General features: G+C 36.5%; 1 protein-coding gene across 1 annotated transcript in view; it reads right to left on the bottom strand.

The window, feature by feature from the left end:
* Lrrk (Leucine-rich repeat kinase) overlaps positions 1–21057 on the bottom strand; it is a 1005461-nt gene that overhangs the window by 104688 nt on the left and 879716 nt on the right. The window contains exons 39-40 of the mRNA XM_070091737.1: positions 14920–14949; positions 9625–9708 (exon numbers count right to left, since the gene is read on the bottom strand). Coding sequence (XP_069947838.1) covers positions 9625–9708; positions 14920–14949 — 114 coding nt within the window. The remainder of the gene's footprint in view (positions 1–9624; positions 9709–14919; positions 14950–21057) is intronic.

Here is a 21057-nt window from a genome sequence, read left to right on the forward strand (position 1 = left end):
GTGGCATGTACATTCACTACTTTTCCTATCATGCTTCCCCTGCAAAGAAAAGTGTTCTTATCTCCCTCTTTCTCCGTGCCCTCCGCATCTGTGATCCTCAGTTCCTTCCAGCAGAAATTTCCACTCTTCATAATTCGTTTTCCCGTCTTGGCTACCCTTCCCATTTCATAGACTCTGCCCTCTCACGTGCTAAACGCAATTTCTTCTCTCCCAAACTCTCTACTCCTGGGAACTCTTCTATCCTCTGCCTTCCCTACACTTCCGGTCTTTCTAATCTCAACAATTCTCTCCGTCCCTTAGACATCAAGCTTACCTTCCGCCAGACTAACACTCTTCGCACTAATCTCGTTCATACCTCTCCTCCCTCTACAGATGTTCCTGGTGTCTACTCTATTTCTTGCTCCTCCTGTCCTCTTCAATACTTCGGAGAAACTGGTCGATCTCTGGCAGACTTAGGGAGCACAAAAATAGTGTTAGGCTTGCCGACACTAACAATGCTCTTTTCTGTCACGTCAGAGATCATAGCCATCCTATTGACTGGTCTTCTGCTAAAACTGTCTTCCCTACTTCCAACTCGAACAGTCGCCGTCTAGTTGAATCCTCTCTAATACACAACTTTCCTTGTATGAACCTTAGCCCCGGCTTCGTCTCTGTAGATGCCTTCCTCTCCCACTACATTGTAAAATGCTCCAAACTTCAGAACACCCATGACTTAACCTGACTCCTCATTTTTTCTTTTTCTTTTTCTTCTTCTCCCTCTTCCCCTTTCCTCTTTCCTTTTCTCCTCTGGGTTGTCTTTCTCTCTTCTGTCTCGTGTTTCTGTTCCTTCTTCATTTATTTCACCACTTCTCCTTTCACGCACCTCTGTGCCCTTGCTCTCCCTCTGTGGGCACCTAGCTCTCTTGCAGTGCTCCCCTTCCTTTGTATTTGACTGGCTCGTCCTCCTTATTCCCCACTTCTACCACTACCACTACTACTACCTCTTCTACTACTACTACAACTACTGATGAAATTAAGACACATGTGCGGCGTCTGGTTGTCTTTGTTGTGGACGTTTCGCCATCCAGTGGCTGGCTGGATGACAAAACGTCTACGATAGGGATGCCCGGGTGTTGCGCATGTGTCTTAATTTCATCTTGTCAGTATTATATACCATTCTTGTACTACTACTACTACTACCACCACCTCTTCCTGCCTATATATAGCCGTCCTGCCCCACTTCTGGTTAGTGTGACTTTGTAAATGGTCCAAGTCGGACCGAAACGTCGTCGTAAGCTTCTCTCTTTTATGTGCGGGTTATTTGTGTATCGTTCCAGTCACGGTATTGTGCCTTTTTTGTTATTTATTTGTAGGAAGTCAGTGTAGGCAGTGGTAGATGTAGGTACACATATGTAGCCTCCCTGGGCTACACTACACAGCCATATTATTACCATGTTCACCGAGTTTAATCTTTTCTAACAACTACCTTTAGATGCCATCATAAACAAAGGGAGAAGTAATGAATAATTCATGCCGAGAATTGTAAACAAACGTGTATGGAGGGCGGTGACTGGGTCAGATGCCAGATTCACAGTTTTCTCTAACACTGAATCAGAGATAATGTAATGTTTACTCTCCACCCTACTCACCACTTGATACCATATAAGCATTGCATGTTTATATGCTATGTTTACATGCTACATGCCATGTAACATGTCTCCTATATAATTTTGAAGAAAATATCATAGATGGATTAATAAAAATATCTATATTAACCTAAAATAAGACATTTAATGTGCCCATGAGTGATTATTATTAAACATACATCGCATATAAACATTGCATGTTTTTATATACTAACGTATTTCTTTGGGCCCATGGTGGCTTATTTCGAAGTCGCACTCAATAAACAACCACAAAATAAAAGGATTATAACGAAATGTTTGGATGAATGCAGTGTGTTGCTCACTCAAAGAGAGAGACAACCAGACTGACTCACGCATGGGTGGGTGGATGTGTCTAATATGGCCGATTTCCGAGTTACCGGCCGAAATCCAGGACAGAATTTCGGCCAAAAAAGCGGCCGAAATCCAATTTGGCCGATATCTAAGGGTCCACTGTACATGTACATGTATATATATTTATTGCACATGATTGGCACACTTTACACAGTGCACCGATAATTTTTTATTATGGGCAATATAGTGTTAATGTCTTAATTAGGTTAAGTACAGCTGCCATGAGCCTGGAAAAAATCTACAGCATAAAATAGGACATTTGTATCAGGAAATGTTGTATAGGAGAGCCCCATTTGTATGGCTTTTAGGTTCCTGATCTCGTGCGATAAGCAAAAATCGCTGGTAGGTGGAAAAGAGTATGTAGTTTTTTATTATCAAATGCATCTAAAACGCCTAATAACGTGTTTACACTGTCATACATTAACTGTTCAATAAAGCTAGATATAAAAAAAAAGAGATAAAGTAAAATAAAATACAGTGGACCCCTGGCATACGATGGCATCGGCATACGTTAAATCCGGCATACGATACATTTTAACGCAAAAATTTTGCCTCGCCACATGTTAAAAAACCCGCCACACGCGATTCATCCAGGACGCGTCCACATGTGGCCTGAACTGCCCCGTGCATGTCAGTGTTTACGAGCCAGCCAGTGTGCTCGCATCTAAGCATACATTCGGTACATTCCATATTATCACAGTGTTTTTGGTGCTTGTTTCTACAAAATAAGTCACCATGGGCCCCAAGAAAGCTTCTAGTGCCAACCCTGTGGGAAAAAGAGTGCTAATTACTATGGAAATGAAGAAAGAGATAATTGCAAAGTACGAAAGTGGAGTGCGTTTCTCGGAGCTGGCCAGGTTGTATACCAAACCCCAATCAACCATCGCTACTATAGTGGCCAAGAAAACGGCAATCAAGGAAGCTGTTCTTGCAGAAGGTGCATGTCTGTTTTCGAAACAGAGATCGCAGGTGTTAGAAAATGTTGAGAGACTGTTATTGGTGTGGATAAACAAAAAACAGATAGCAGGAGATACCATCTCTCAAGCGATCATATGTGAAAAGGCTAGGAATTTGCATGACGATTTAATTGAAAAAATGCCTGCAACTAGTGGTAATGTGAGTGAATTTAAGGCCAGCAAAGGTTGGTTTGAAAGATTTAAGAATTATAGTTGCATACATAGTGTGATTAGGCATGGTGAGGCTGCCAGTTCGAACCAAAAAGCAGCTGAAAAATATGTGAAGGAATTCAAGGATTACATAGACAGTGAAGAATTTAAACCTGAACAAGTGTTTAATTGCGACGAAACAGGCCTGTTTTGGAAGAAAATGCCAAGCAGGACCTACATTACTCAGGAGGAAAAGGCACTCCCGGGACATAAGCCTATGAAAGACAGGCCTACTCTTCCAATGTGTGCCAATGCTAATGGTGATTGCAAAGTGAAGCCTTTATTGGTGTATCACTCTGAAACTCCCAGAGCGTTCAGGCAAAACAATGTCCTCAAGGCTAATTTGTGTGTGCCGTGGAGGGCAAACAGTAAGGCATGGGTCACTAGGGACTTTTTCTATGACTGGTTACACCACGCATTTGCCCCCAATGTGAAAAATTACCCAATTGAAAAGAAATTAGACCTTAAGTGCCTCCTGGTATTAGACAATGCCCCTTGTCATCCTGCAGACTTGGCAGAGTGACTTTCTGGGGACATGACCTTCATTAAGGTCAAGTTTTTGCCTCCTAATACCACTCCTCTCCTGCAGCCCATGGACCAGCAGGTCATTTCCAACTTCAAGAAACTGTACACACAAGCTATGTTTCAAAAGTGCTTTGAAGTGACCACAGACACTCGATTGACTCTAAAAAAGTTTTGGAAGGATCACTTTCATATCCTCAATTGTGTAAACCTTACAGGTAAGGCTTGGGAGGGAGTGACTAAGAGGACCTTGAACTCTGCTTGGAAGAAACTGTGGCCAGAATGTGTAGACAAAAGGGATTTTGAAGGGTTTGAGGCTAACCCTGGGAATTGTATGTCAGTTGAGGAATCCATTGTGGCACTGCGGAAGTTCTTGAGGTTGGAGGTTACTGGGGAGGATGTGGAAGAGTTGGTGGAGGAGGACAATGAAGAACTAACCATTGATGAGCTGCTAGATCATCTTCAACAGCAAGAGGCCAGACCTGAGGAAACTGCTTTGGAGGAGGGGAGAGAGAAATTGAACAATTTGCCTACTTCAAAGATTAAAGAAATGTGTACAATGTGGAAAAAGGTGCAAACCGTTATGGAAAAAATCACCCTGACACAGCTATTGCAAGCCGTGCTGGTGACTGTTACAATGACAATGTTGTGAACCACTTTAGACAAATCATAAAGGAACGAGAGGTACAGAGCTCTATGGACAGATATGTTGTGCGACAGAAGTCCATTGACTCTCAAGCTGGTCCTAGTGGCATTAAAAGAAGAAGGGAAGTAACCCCGGAGAAGTACTTGCTACCTCAAGTCCTAATGGAAGGGGATTTCCCTTCTAAACAATAACTTCGACACTCTCCCCTCCTCCCATCCCATCTATCATCACCAGATCTTCATTAAAGGTAAGTGTCATGTATTCTATTATTAGTAGAGTACTACTAACTGTACATGTCTTCTTCAGTTTGTGTGCATTAAACTTAATATTTCATGTGGTAAAACTTTTTTTTCATACTTTTGGGCATCTTGCACGGATTAATCTGATTTCCATTATTTCTTATGGGGAAAATTAATTTGCCTTAGAATAATTTCGGCATACGATAAGCTCTCAGGAATGGATTAATATCGTATGCCGGGAGTCCACTGTATAGTGCCAGATGCCCCTCCCTTATGCAAATGCTCTGCAAAAATGGCAGAAAAACGGTAAAAGCACCAAGCATAATGAACAATGGCTCAAATGAAAGCCAAGAAAAAGTGCAGGACTGAAAAGATGGAGCCAAATACATGGGGCCCTCCTGTATTTCTTCACAAGTACTGAAAGATACTACAGCTAGAATGGGCTCCATGAGGAAAGTGCACCAGACCAAATGAACATTAGATCTACCAAATGAACATTAGATCTATCATAATTACAAACAGGCAAGTACAGATAGGTAGTCATGCATTTACACAGTATTTATTCATTGAATTAAAGTTTTAAGTTTTGTTTTTTAAGAGAATTATACCAAATTACACAAAATAGGATAATTCTGAAGCTCGATATATATAAACTAAAACATTAAGAAATAAATAAAATAGAAAAACTATCAAAAGCTAGTACAGTATATGGTATCAACAAGCTCTGGATAAAGACATAGGAAACACCTGTAACATTTTATTATGGATACATTTATTTGAAGTGAACAAAGTTCCAGGACTGAAATAGTTCCGTAAGAAAATGTCCTGAGTGCGCTCTCGTGTGTTTTTATCCACCCGAGAAAACAAACCATTCTGCAGTAGTTTTAACCCTCTGACTGTCGGTGTCGTACATATGTCTTATGAGCCAGTGTTTTTGATGTACATACAGTAGATCCTTGAATTTCATCATCCCTTTTCTGTATGTAAAACTATACAGTAGGGCCCCACTTTATGGTGTTTCGCCTTATGGCATTCTGCTAATACGGTGATTTTAAATTATGACCAAAATTTGCTATATGGCAAGCGGTTTTTCAAATACAGCATGCCCCACCCAGTTTGTTTACATTCTCCATGAGCACATTTATTATGTCTGGAAACTTTCCAAAATTTCAAGTACACCTACCATCCGACTTACGACTGAGTTTGGTTCCGAGAAACCGGTCGTAAGTCGAAATGGTCGTAAGTCGAACTTTACTACTGAATATCAACAAAACATTTTTGTAATGACTATTTTATTGTTTTATTTTGGTATTTCATGTTTTACTTTATTTTTTATACTGTAAGTACTGTATTTTATACTGTAAGGTTTAGGATAAACACTGTGTACAACACAAATAGTTGTTTATTTCCCAGAAATTTGGCATAAAAAACACGGTCGTAAGTCGAGTGGTCGTAAGTCGAGCAGGTCATAAGTCGGATGGTAGGTGTGTTTTAAAGTTATTGCATATTTTATACGTACTGTACTTTGATAATTATGCTTATGTGTACCTGTACCTAAATATACTTACACACTGTGCTGGCGTGCAGGCACACATTAAAATCACTAAGTCTCTATCTACTCATGACACCATAGTAATATTACATAATAATAATTTCTCATGGGCACATTAAATGTCTTATTTTACATTAATATAGACATATTCATTAATCCATACACCCACAGAATAAAAATTGACATAAATATGAGATTTGTTTACAAAGCGGCTTTGTAGGAGTGTCGGAAGAATTTCGTTTTCTCTAGTCAAACAATGGGGGTTAACTGTAGATAAATATTCCTTTCATGTGCCTTCACTTTATATATAGCAATTTATGACCCTTGTGGGTTTACTGCTTCTTTTTTATTATGATTATAATAATAAGTTGTAATAATAATAACTTTAATAACTTGTAATAATAATTTGTAATAATAATAATTTGTAATAATAATAATTTGCAATAATAATAATTTGTAATAATAATAATAATAGTAAAAATTTGTCAGAGCATCATTCCTTCTAAAAATTACACGAGAATGGAAGTGTTGGTCTTTATTTATTCTACTGTACCACTGTGGAGGCAACTTGTACACAATGTAAGGCGTTTGTATGAATGTTTATGAGCCATAACCAGACACATCGTCTGTTTGTTTACATAGTGGGTGGGATGGCCAGGCTGGCATCCCTACACTACCCTACCTACCACACGACTTTCTACAAATAAATACTTTTCACCTTTCACCCTACATTAAGACTACATATATTTTAAGGTAAATAATGAGTGTACTGTATATGAATTTTCACTCTATAGAGCTTTAAGCATCGTCATAGTATATTATGTGTGGGGGGGGGGCCAGGAGGGCTACCACACCTAACTTCTTACAGTAAATACTACTCACCTTTTGCCCTACATTAAGACTACAAATATTTTGAGGTAAATAATGAGTGTACTGTGTGTGTATTTTACTTTTTATTGTTTTTTAATGCCTAGTTCTATTGCTAACTTAATATATGTTAGTGTAAACTTGTTATCTGGCATTTATATGCATATATAAGTGGAAAAAAGTGACGTTCTGTTTTCCGGCGATGTCTGCTTTCCGGCAGTAGCCTAGAACCTAACCTGCTTTATAAGTGGGGCCCTACTGTAGTTATTCTCTGTAAATGTATATTTTGTTAATATTTTTATATTTTGGGTGTCTGGAATGGATTAATTGGATTTACATTATTTCTTATGGGAAATATTAACAAAAAATACATTTTATAGAGAATAACTATAGTTTTACGTACAAAAAAGGGATGATGAAATTCGAAGGTCCACCGTATTAACCCTTTCAGGGTCCGTCCCGTAGATCTACGGCTTTACAGTGAGTGTCCAAACCGTAGATCTACGCCATGAGCTCAGCTCACTCTGATAAACTGTGAGTGGTACATTTTGGCCTAGATATGAGAGAATACATCTATGTGGTATGTGTGCACCACATAAAACAGATCCTGCAGCACACTGTGTATAATGAGAGAAAAAAACTGAAATCATGATTTTTCGATTAAAACAGCAACTTTGCAGTGTTTTTTCGTATGTTTTTTATAGTTGTATTTGCGATTTCTTGGTCTCATTTGATAGAATGGAAGACATATTACAGAAATAGAGATGATTTTGATTGGTTTTAGCACTGGAAATGGCTTGAAACTGAGCTCAAAGTAGCGGAAATGTTAAATTTTTCCCGATATTCAAGAGTAAACAAACGACCTCACACGTCTAATACACACCAGCTGGTGGGTTTAATATACATTCACAAATATGGTGATGATATTTATACAATTATTACAGTATTGCATAACAGTAAATCTTCTATTTTTTTATGTGAATAAAAATTCATTATGTGAATAAAAAATCAAAATGTAATTTATTTGTAAAGCCTCAGAACATAACTAATGAACAGAGGAAATGTTAGTTTAGTGCCAGGAATGCCTACATTGTTTATTCTGGACCCTATTTTGAAATTGGAATATTTTGAACTTTGTGTTAAATTGGCCAAATTAACAATTTCCGATCACTTTATATTGTAGTTGAGACAGTTGACTTGGCGATTTCTCGTGCTCAATCGATAGAATAGAAGTAATACTAGTGAAATAGCTAAGAATTTGGTTGATTGGAATAATGTAATTGGCCTAAAATGGGAGTCAAAGTCGGCAAAATCGCCGATTCGTAAATATCGCTGACACATCAAAATTCGCGAGAGCATAATTTCGTCAATTTTCCACCAAATTTCGTACTTTTTGTTTTATTACCTTCACAAAAAGATTCTCTACGATTTCATAAGAAAAAATAACAAATTTTTTTTTTGAAAATTCTTGGACACTGGTGCGTGACTCCAGATTTGGGCCTTGGACCCTGAAAGGGTTAATACGCCAAAATTCTAGCGGCTTCAAATTAAGTGGGAGAAAACTGGTAGGCCCACATGTGAGAGAATGGGTCTGTGTGGTCAGTGTCTGCAGTATAAAAAAAATCCTGCAGCACACAGTGCATGAGAAAAAAAAAAAAGACCGTGTTTTTGGATTAAAACGCCAACTTTGAGGTGTATTTTTGTATAGTATTCATGATTATATTCTCGTTTTCTTGGTCTCATTTGACAGAACAGAAGACATATTACAGAAATAGAGATGATTTTGATTGGTTTCACCATGAAAAGAACCTTGAAATTGAGCTCAAAGTAGCAGAAATGTTCGATTTTTGCTGATGTTCAAGAGTAAACAAATGACATCACCGTCCAATAAGTGTCCAACTAGCCATTCTAATATGCAGTCATAAATGGGTTGACATTATTTATACAATTATTACAATAATGCAGTAGTCTGCATAACAGTAAATCTATTTTTTGTGTGAATAAAAATTCAAAATAGAAAGCAAGAGTAATATAAGAGGGGCTTGGAGTCATGACTAATGAACAGAGAAAATGTTATTTTAGTGCCAGAAATGTCTGCAATGTTTATTCTGGACCCTATTTTGAAATTGGCATCTTTCTTAATTTGTGTGAAATTGGCCAAATTGCTAATTTCTGACCTCTTTATTGGGTAGTTGAAATTGGTAAATGGACGGTTTCTTGTACTCAGTTGATAGAACAAATGGAGTTCTAAAGAAGTAGCTATGAGTTTGGTCGACTGGAACAATGAAATTGGCTGAAAATAGGGCTCAAAGTGGGCGAAATCGCCGATGCATATATATCGCCAAGATCGCTAACTTCGCAAGAGCATAATTCCATAAGTTTTCCATCAAATTTTGTACTTTTGGCATCATTACTATCAGGAAAAGATTGTCTATCATTTCATAAGAAAAAAAGATTTTTTTTTTTAATATTTTGCAACACAGAGAGACACTTCAGGAGTTGGGGTCTTGACAGTCAAAGGGTTAAAATGCAAATACGTGTATACAATTTATATATGAGATCATTCCATTAAAAAGTCATGAGAGTTTATTTAAACAATTAATAAACCAATATGCAAAAGTATATTTCAATTTACCTGCTGAGAGGGAGCCAGAGTTCCAAGTATACTGTTAGTAAGGAGGGAGCGCTCCAGAGAAGAGTTATGCGAGGCATTCAGATCCTGCAGTATATATTAGTAGTACACAATTAGTAGTTATAAGAGTAGAAGCATGTGTCAAACAATTATTGTACTATACCACATTTATCAAACAGAATCCAAAGAGTTAATTTCTACAGAAACTGAGAAGTTAAAGGTAAAGAGTGCATTAGTAATTATGTAATTCACAGACAAAATTTCATGCTATTTTTAAAAATTAGCACCAGTAAAAAAAAAATTAAAATATATAAACTAATGGTGATATTAAAGGAGTAATACCAAAATGAATACCGAGACAAAACTTTAGCAGCATACAGCAACTGGACATGTACTGTAGGGAAGTCTCTCTAAATAGAACTCAATGGCTTGGTACTTACACAAGACTATGTAAGTAAAACAATGGCTCAAAAAGCATACTTGCAAAATTTTGCTTCTCTGGCAGATTTATATTGCATTTAGCTAGCATCCAGTATGCATAGTTAAGATGACTGGTAACTCACTAATTTAGTGCCTTGCAGTAATTTTTAAATATTCATTATCACCCATAAACCATTATTTTATGTTAGGAGCCAGAAAATCTAGGCAAAAGAAAGTTAAATAATGATAAATTCCAAATTTTGCTTAAATAATTAGGCAATAAAAGGTTGTCATAAAAAATGCAGTCATATCTTTTAAAAATAATAGTTATATAAGCAAGTAGCTGACCAAATATAGTCAGGGCCTGACCTACAAAATGCATTACTTGTGTAAGGAATAATCTGGCTTCATTAATTAGTGCTTCACCAGAGATGACAATATTATTAAAGCAACTCTCATCAGGGTAAAACACACATCCTGTGAGCAAAATATGATGATGTTCATTAATATTAGTATTGATATTTTAATTGGTCGAGCTGATTTTTTTTTTTAATAAACCGGCCATATCCCACCGAGGCAGGGTGGCCCAAAAAGAAAAACGAAAGTTTCTCTTTTTAAATTTAGTAATTTATACAGGAGAAGGGGTTACTAGCCCTTTGCTCCCAGCATTTTAGTCGCCTTCCACAACACGCATGGCTTACAGAGGAAGAATTCTGTTCCACTTCCCCATGGAGATAAGAGGAAATAAACAAGAACAAGAACTAGAAAGGAAATAGAAGAAAACCCAGAGAGGTGTGTATATGTATGCTTGTACATGTATGTGTAGTGTAACCTAAGTGTAAGTAGAAGCAGCAAGATGTACCTAAAATCTTGCATGTTTATGAGACAGAAAAAAGGACACTAGCAATCCTACCATCATGTAAAACAATTACAGGTTTTCGTTTCACACTCACTTGGCAGGATGGTAGTACCTCCCTGGGTGGTTGCTGTCTACCAACCTACTACCTAGTGAATTGATACTGCCACCATGAAATACTAATGTAAATAGCTATACTTTCTCGACCCTTCATATAGGTTAAAGGTTGTGTGCTCAACTATGATCTACCTCACATCGTCATAATAGACAATTTTATTGCATTCCATGTACTATACCATTTTATTTCATTTATTTATTTTTTAATTCATCTGCCTTTTCCTATCTAGGCAGGGTGACCTACAGAATAACACACTCTTCATCAATGATTCTTGACGCTTTTCAAAAAAGGGTGCACATATCACTGTCCAATATTAATCAACTGAGCTAAAGCCTCCGATCATACTCTCCCCCAAAATTCAAATTTGACAAAACTGGTTTCTCCAAGTCACTTTGCAAATGTTACTTTGCCCACACTCCAATAATATTTTAAATCCCATACAACAGTTGCTTCCACTTACTCCCATTTAACATATCTGAACTACCTCTCAACACCTTATTCACAGCCTCCCCCTTACACCACAATACACCCACTCCTGATTTATACACCCTCACCCTCTTTACTAGGCTAACATGGTCCATTCTTTCTGGACGATCAGACTCTTTCAACAGCTCTTCTGGTCTCTGAATTACAGTGGACCCCCGCATAACGATTACCTCCGAATGCGACCAATTATGTAAGTGTATTTATGTAAGTGCGTTTGTACGTGTATGTTTGGGGGTCTGAAATGGACTAATCTACTTCACAATATTTCTTATGGGAACAAATTCGGTCAGTACTGGCACCTGAACATACTTCTGGAGTGAAAAAATATCATTAACCGGGGGTCCACTGTATATCTTTCATACTACATTATTCTAATTTTATCACTTCTTATTCCGTAGTTAACATTCACACCACACATGTACCTCAGACAAGGTATTTGCATTCTCCCTAGTCTCCTCCTTGCTGCAACAATAACAAAATCTTGCTTCTCACCTACACAAGTGTGGGCATCACTATACCTTGATACATTCAAATTTCTTCACTGACAGATTTCTTTCCATCCACAAATTCCAACTCTTCTCTTCTGTGAGTTTACCCATCCTTCATAGAATTATCTGCAGAGACATCTACAAGTATCCAAACACATGCATTTTCTTTAATCTCCTTCCTACTCTTTCACTCTCCACATTCACTCCTCACACACACACTTTCACTCCCCAAACATGCTCATATCATTCTGAAGTCTGCCAAAAGTATTGCGATGTCTGCAAACAGCAACTGTGACAGCTCCCACTTACAATTAACTTCATTATCTTTTTGGCAAGGCCAGACTTTGATATTCTGAAGCCCTAAGTTATATCAAGTTTAAGAGGCCCCAAAATTCAAAAAATCAAAATAGGTAATACACATTAGGACCATCTCTTCCAGCCAACCCAACAGCATTCATTTATATTACAATCTATTTTACTGAGGTTTTGATTATTATTACTGTAATCATAACTAAGCACTAAATCCAGAAGGGGCTCAGGCTTTGAACGTGACATCACAGGTTATTTGTTGACTGCATTGGATGTGAAGCTGCATTGACAACCAAGTAAACATTTAGTGCATTTTGCGAGATTTCTCTCATCTTTTCAAGCATCTATGATGGTTATTACCTGTGCTGTTTGGTGTAATAAATGGCAAGATGGTAAATTAAATCTAATATTCTACACGTTCCCTAATGGTTTTGAAAGATAAAAATGAAAGATTTCTTGAAATGCTAGGAGTCAACAGAAAGAATCCCTCCTAGGAAGATGCCTTAATTATGAAGAGATCTTGATCCAAGGATTTTATCAAGTACTCAATAAAGACTTTTAGGTGAAATGTCACAATTAATAAGCCTGCTTTTGATATAGTTTTTTTTTTTTTTTTTAATCAAAACTTTTGCAGGCTGTCACATCCTTTGCAGGGTAGGGAGATACTGTTCACTACATGGTAATGCAACTCATTAGTCTGTCATGTAACTTATCAATACAAGTTCATACAGAGTCACATCCAACATGGCTGACTTGTATAAATCAGCTGACTTTAGCCACATGATATCCGAACCTCAACACACACACAATACAGACGTGGAGACATCCTACATCCTTTTCTAAATCCCACTCTCACTGAAAACAATTCTGTTTGTTTTCTATACATACACACTAATATGTATAGTCCTTCTTTTACAAAATCTTTACAATTATCAGCAACTAACTTTCCTGCACATTTGCAACATTTCTTCCTAATTTACTGTCTTAATTTTATTTTTCAAAAGCTATGAATGCTGTACAACAAAGTAGTTCCTTCCCTACATATATATTCCATGTCCTTTAAGAGCACATTAAGCAATGTTAGCTGAAAAAGAAAGAAACATCTAGAAAAGGTTAGGGTGTAATTTTATTTGCCAACATTTCTGAATACACATCAACAAAATAACGTAATCCCCAAATGTGAATGAACAAGGATAATCGTACACAGTAACCTCTATTATACACTGATTATTTGCAGCTGCAACTCAAAACGTGCATCCACAATTGATTAGTGTGTACTATGAAGTCCTTTTCATGTGCTATTCAATTCTGGATGCATTTTACAAATGCACTCACAAAAAAATGCACTACATATAGGAGCTTTTTAAGAGAGCTCACTGTGCTGTATTGTACTGTGCAGAAATCCTTCAAAGTTTATGACTTCCAAATTTATGAATTTCAATAATCTGCAGAATTTTCTTATGAATATCCCATAAAAAATTAAACCTTCATAGGTGTCTGAGGTCATTCACCTGTATTCTGTCCAGAGCAAAAGACTCAGACATATGACATGATGATAATGATTTGTCAAGGAAAATATATCCCAGTGCTTTGTCTTAGCCATATAACGTTCCACTCAGTGACTAAGCAACTGCTGGTGTACCAGCGCTCACCTTCCATCCCATTTAAAAATGAAGAACAGGTGGTAAACTATCATTATTCTATTTTATTCATCACATGCACTTACTGGAAATTTTTTGCATGTGGTCACCAGGTGCATGTGGCATTGAGTACTGTACATGAGAATGTTCATATATGTATACAGCATGTTTGTCCTCCAATTATTATTATTATCCATATGGTTAATATTTTATCTGGATCTACAAAAGGTTGGGTTAGTTCCTCTTTTAACAAATCAGCCATATCCCACCGAGGCAGGGTGGCCCAAAAAGAAGAACAAACGTTTCTCTTCATAACTTTAAAAAGGTATACAGGAAAAGGGGTTTGGGCTATGGTTGTATTCGATTAAATTTACCTGGGTTATGACAATCCTGAATTTTTAAAAAAAAAAAAAAAAAAAAATGACATTAAAACTTCCAACTTATCACTCAGACTGCTATAAAATTTTGAATTTAAGATAAATTAATAGTACTAAGTAATAGAGCAGTCTTAAAAGAAATTCGCAGTAAAATTTAATGATAATTTTAGCAAATAATCATTTTTCTATAAGCATCCTTAAGTGTAAAACAAAGAACATAAGATCAGCTACACTAATTCATATGACTAATATGCAAACCTGGTATATATTACAGGTTAGCTTGTCTATACTCAACAGTATAAAATTCTTCTAAGAATCCCAATTTAATTTCTAGTACGTATGCATACCTGTATTCATCCAAATCTTATCAAAATATTTACAACAGCAAAAACTTTACTGACGAAAACTGCAATTGCTATAATGCAATCCTTGCAAATATACTTAAATATAATAAAGGCCGAATTTGATTTAACTATAATAGCAGACCCCTAAGCAAACACAGTGAGATATCACTGCCCTACTACAAGCTCTCAGTACTAAAGTCTCATTCATAATGCTAACAGAGATGTGTCTAAAGATGAAGTAACTCAAATATTTAACATACCTTGATACACAGCCATCCACAACTGTAGACCTAATAAGAAAGGGAGAGGTATTGCAATCTATGCTAGTTAACTAAACCATAAAAAATGCATTAACATGACAGACAGCTGTGGAGAACATATACTGTATTGACTCAGTTGGTTCCAAGGACTCTTAAGACCATGGTAACTGGAGTGGTATATGGGAACCCTAAATACTAATATATCTGACTTTAAAATAACAAACTGAGAGACCTATTAATTAAGGACAAAGTAAAAAAAAAAAAAAAAGTTACCTACTGGTAATAATTGGCTGTGATTTTACCATCTCCTGATAATCTCGCTTACTTAGCCCATCAGAATGATTTCAGTGACAATCGTTCATGGTAAATCATATTTGGCCCAACATAATTACCCCACTACAATTATTAACAGAACACCTGATCAATACCCTCACCTTCCTTCCCTCCAACATTACTAAAGCTCTAAAACAAACTTAAATTCAACAACACAATGAGGCTTCAATAAATAACTACTGAAGCAGTGATATGAATAAACAAAATAAGCTATAAACAAGGGATTACTTATTTAATGTGTATACCATCAGTACTGGAGTAAATGTCTTCAGTATTATTGCCATAAATCTCTAACACATGAACTGTTGTTTTTATTAAATCAATATCATAGCACAAAGATCCTGGTTTACAAAGGCAAACTTTGATCTAAGCACACACAAAGAAAAAAAGACTAGACGTAATTTCTTAGGAACTCACCAATTTCAAGATACAAAAGAAAGCATGACTGATACTTGAGATTTTATTTCACATATTCTGGGATTGGAGAATGAATCAAAAACAAGAAACTAATAAACCTTCAATGACAGTATACCTTTCCCTGTAGCTACTGATACAGAATTCTCTTGGTACTTTATTTCTATGGGGTTTAAACCTAGCTAAAAATGTCACATGAGGCAAAAACCACCACAAATGCTTATCTTACTGGTAACAACCTCCCTTTCCTATATACAACTTATCTTCAACAAGTTGTGCTGAAATTACTTCTATTATGAATTCGCTTAATGAAGTCAGTTATCAAATTCAGATGCCAATTTTGATATACTATACCTAAAACTAGCTAAAGTAATACATTAACAAATTAATTTAACCCTTTTACTGCTGACATCCCTTAAACTGAAAGCCAAAAAAAAAAAAATAAAAAAAAAAAAGGTTTCTAAAATGGTACAGAATATTTTTCAAAAATAATAACATCAAAAATGAAAAATCTGTTGGAGGTTGGGGAGCACTTCACATAACAGCAATTTAACCTAATACGAGGCCTATTTTAGGTCAATTCTGATACTCAAAACTTACTCAATTCCTGGCTATCTTGCTAGTATGCCTTCTAATATTATCCACTGACTGCAAGAAACTTACCATTCAACTATTAAAACCATCTTCTAAAGCTCAGACGTGGTAATTTGGGCAATTTTACACTATTTTCAACAAATTCCAATTTAAAAAGTCTAAAATAAACAATGTAAGGATTCCAGCTACTAAAGAAACCTTCCTTCTATTGATTAATAATGTCCCAAGGCCTCTCCAATATAACATTTGCCATCCATTTTAAACCCATTAAAAAATAAAGTTTTTCCCCCTTTTTTCACCTAATAAACCATAACCAAGAATGCTTGTTAATGGTTTAGGTCATCCCAATAACTGAAACAGACCTAGTAAAAACTACTAAAATAAAAAACAGACCAGGAGAGGAAGGGGGATATCTACCCTTCCTCAAAAAGAGAAAAGCCAAAGATCCAAAAATTTACCATTTTCACCTCTTTGAAACCTATATCAACTAATATGATTCACAAAATCGTAATAACATGATTGCAAACAAACCACAGTACGGGTGGGTCATGAAGGTGGCTCTGAGCTAGAGTCTGCCACAGTCATGCTGGTGGGAAAATCATCTGTAAAAACTTGCATTTGTGGTCACAGTGGGGAGCCCATGCTAACTTCCTACGAGGTATAAATATACGTACCTAGTTGGATGAATCTTACTGTAGCCAGTGGACCCAGTGGCATACACAATGGCCTGGAGTTTTATGACTCACTTGCCATGGGCTCTAATCCCACCCATACTGTGGTCAATTAATATCTTTTTCATTTCAGTAACATGTCTTGAAGTCTATCAACTGGCACCAAGAACCCCCCCCCCCCCAAAAAAAAAAATGCCCCAAAATTGTTGATGTAACCCACACACAAGTTCAGGAGTTAGGTGTTCCTATCATGCACTGCATGGGGCAGGTTTTTTTATACTGTGCACACCCACCACACAGGCCCATTCTCTCATGTTTAGGCCAAAAGTTGCTGCCTACAGAATATGTGAAGGCTATGATTTATGCCTAAATCTACATAAGCATTACTGACCTCAATCATGTAGAGCTATGTGAGTGACAATACCTATAACTCTATTTTTTGAATGAGCCTCACAAATGTAAATGCTTTGCAATCAACCAACTTGCACATATCCCATCTTATATGTGAATGACTTCACCATATTTGTATACAATGCACTTATGTAACTCCATCTGTGGAATAAATCTCTTTAAATCTTCAAATCTATAAAGTTTTACACTATACACGTATGGTCATTGAGTGCAAGCTTTCACAAACATAGTACAGTACAACAAAATATATTTTGTGCAATTACATTACACTATACAGAAAGAAAATTAACCCTTTGACTGTCGCGGCCGTATATATACGTCTTACGAGGTACTGTGTTTGACGTATATATACGTACTCATAAATTCTAGCGGCTTCAAATCAAGCAGGAGAAAGCTGGTAGGCCCACATGTGAGAGAATGGGTCTGTGTGGTAAGTGTGCACCATATAAAAAAAATCCTGGAGCACGCAGTGCATAATGAGAAAAAAAAACTCCGACCGTTTTTTTTTAATTAAAATGCCGACTTTGTGGTCTATTTTCATATAGTATTTATGGTTGTATTCTCGTTTTCTTGGTCTCATTTGATAGAATGGAAAACACATTATAGAAATAGAGGTAATTTTGATTGATTTTACTATAAAAAGAACCTAGAAATGGAGCTCAAAGTAGGGGAAATGTTTGATTTTTGCCAATGTTCAAAAGTAAACAAATGATGATATTGTCCAATAAATGTCCAACTAGCCATTCTAATATGCAGTCATGAATGGGTTGATGTTATTTATACAATTATTACAGTATTGCAGTAGTCTGCATAATAGTAAGTATTCTATTTTTTGTTTGAATAAAAATTCAAAATAGAAAGCAAGAGTAATATCAGAGGGGCCTGGAGACATGACTGATGAGCAAAGAAAATGTTACCTTAGAGCCAGGAATCTCTGCATTGTTCATTCTGGACCTTATTTTGAAATTGTCATATTTTTTAGTGTTCGTGAAATTGGCCAAATTGCAAATTTCTGACCACATTATTAGGTAGTTGAAATTGGTAAATGGGCAGTTTCTTGTACTCAATCGATAGAAAAAATGTAGTTCTAAAGAAATAGCTATGAGTTTGGGCAACTGGAACAATGGAATTAGCCGAAAATAGGGCTCAAAGTGGGCGAAATAGCCGATTTGTAAACAGCGCAGAAGTCGCTAACTTAGCGAGAGCATAATTCCGTCAGTTTTCCATCAAATTTCGTTTTTTTGGTGTCATTACAATCGGGAAAAGATTCTCTATCATTTCATAAGAAAAATAAATTTTTTTTTTTTAATTTTGCGACACCAGGAGACACCTCAGGATTGGGGGTTGCGACCCTTTCAGGGTCCAAGGCCAAAATCTGAAGTGGTGCCCCAGTGTCCAAGAATTTTAAAAAAAAAAAAATTGTTATTTTTTCTTATGAAATGGTAGAGAATCTTTTTGCGAATGTAATAAAACAAAAAATATGAAATTTGATGGAAAACTGACGAAATTATGCTCTCGTGAATTTTGATGTGTCAGCGATATTTACGAATCGGCGATTTTGCCGACTTTGACTCCCATTTTAGGCCAATTACATTATTCCAGTCGACCAAATTCTTAGCTATTTCACCAGTATTACTTCTATTCTATCGATTGAGCGCAAGAAATCGCCAAGTCAACTGTTTCAACTACAAAATAAAGTGACCGGAAATTGGTAATTTGGCCAATTTAACACAACGTTCAAAATATTCCAATTTCAAAATAGGGTCCAGAATAAACAATGTAGGTATTCCTGGCACTAAACTAACATTAACTCTGTTCATTAGTTACGTTTTGAGGCTTTACAAATAAATTCCATTTTGATTTTTTATTCACATAATGAATTTTTATTCACACCAAAAAATAGAAGATTTACTGTTATGCAATATTGTAATAATTGTATAAATATCATTACCACATTTGTGAATGTATATTAGACCCACCAGCTGGCGTGTATTAGACGTGTGAGGTCGTTTGTTTACTCTTGAACATCGGCAAAAATTTAACATTTCCGCCACTTTGAGCTCAGTTTCAAGCCATTTCCAGTGCTAACACCAATCAAAATTATCTCTATTTCTGTAATATGTCTTCCATTCTATCAAATGAAACCAAGAAATCACAAATACAACTATAAAAAACATACGAAAAAACACTGCAAAGTCGCTGTTTTAATCGAAAATCATGGTCTCAGTTTTTTTTTCTCTCATTATACACAGTGTGCTGCAGGATTTGTTTTATGTGGTGCACACATACCACATAGATGTATTCTCTCATATCTAGGCCCAAATTTACCACTCATAGTTTATCAGAGTGAGCTGAGCTCATGACGTAGATCTACGGTTTGGACCCTGAACGTAAAGCCGTAGATCTACGGGACGGACCCTGAAAGGGTTAAATGCCAGCTGATAGGAGTAAAATTACAATACAGTATAGAGAAAGAAAATTAATAACACTAGCCAACAAAACTCAACTCTATCCAGTTCAGAAACCAAAATGGTTACTGTAATCTAACTTTGACGTGCTGATCACAAATCTGAGTTTGTTTAGCCTCTGTCATGTAAAGTTTTTTGTATCTTATGATCTATGTGTATTAATATCTTGGTTATTTAAGGCTGAAGAACCACATGATATATGTTGCCTAACAATAGAAGTTATAATATTACATATAGTGTGTGGTGTATGTATGTAATGCCAAAGAGTAATCATTCTTAATGTAAATTAATAGTATGTATGTATATGTTTTTTTTTAACAAATTGGCTGTCTCCCACCAAGGTAGGTCGACTCGAAAAAGAATAAACACTTTCACCATCATTCACTCCATTACTGCCTTGCCAGAGGAGCACCGATACTGCAAATATCCCCATCCCTCCTTCAGAGTGCAGGCACTGTACTTCCTACCTCAAGTCTGGCTAACCAGTTTTCCTGAATCCCTTAGTAAATGTTACCTTGCCTACACTCCAACAGCACATCCTATCTAACATGCTCACATACGCTTGCTGGATGTCGAAGTCCCTCGCATATAAAACCTCCTTTATTCTCTCCCTAAAACCTTTCCTAGGATGATCGTTACCTTGCCTTCCCTCCACTGCAGATTTATACACCCTCGAAGTCATCCTATTTTGTTCCATCCTCTCTAAATGTTCAAACCACTTCAACAATCCCTCTTGATAATATTTTTAGTAACCCTGCACCTCCTGATCTCCAAGCTATGAATTATTTGTATAATATGCACACTATACACTGCCCTCAGACATGACATTTCCACTGCCTCCAGCCTCCTCCTTGTTGCAACATTCATAACCCATGCTTCACACCCATATAAAAGTGTTGGTACCACTATACTCTCATACATTCCTCTTTTTGCCTCTATGGATAAATTTTTTAGTTTTCACAGATGCCTCAATGCATCACCCACTTTTTTCTCCTTGTCAGTTCTATGGTTCACCTTATCTTTAATAGACCCATCTGCTGACAAATCCACTCCCAGATCTCTGAACACATTCACTTCCTCCGTACTCCCTCCTTCCAATCTGATATCCAGTCTTTCATTACCTAAATTTTTTGCTACCCTCATCACTTTGCTCTTTTCTATGTTCACTTTTAATTTCCTTATTTTTACATACCCTCCAAAGTCATCAACCAACCACTGCAACTTCTCTTCAGAATCTCCCTGTGCTT

The sequence above is a fragment of the Cherax quadricarinatus genome, chromosome 37 (assembly GCF_038502225.1).
Source record: "Cherax quadricarinatus isolate ZL_2023a chromosome 37, ASM3850222v1, whole genome shotgun sequence".
NCBI classification, from domain to species: domain Eukaryota; kingdom Metazoa; phylum Arthropoda; class Malacostraca; order Decapoda; family Parastacidae; genus Cherax; species Cherax quadricarinatus.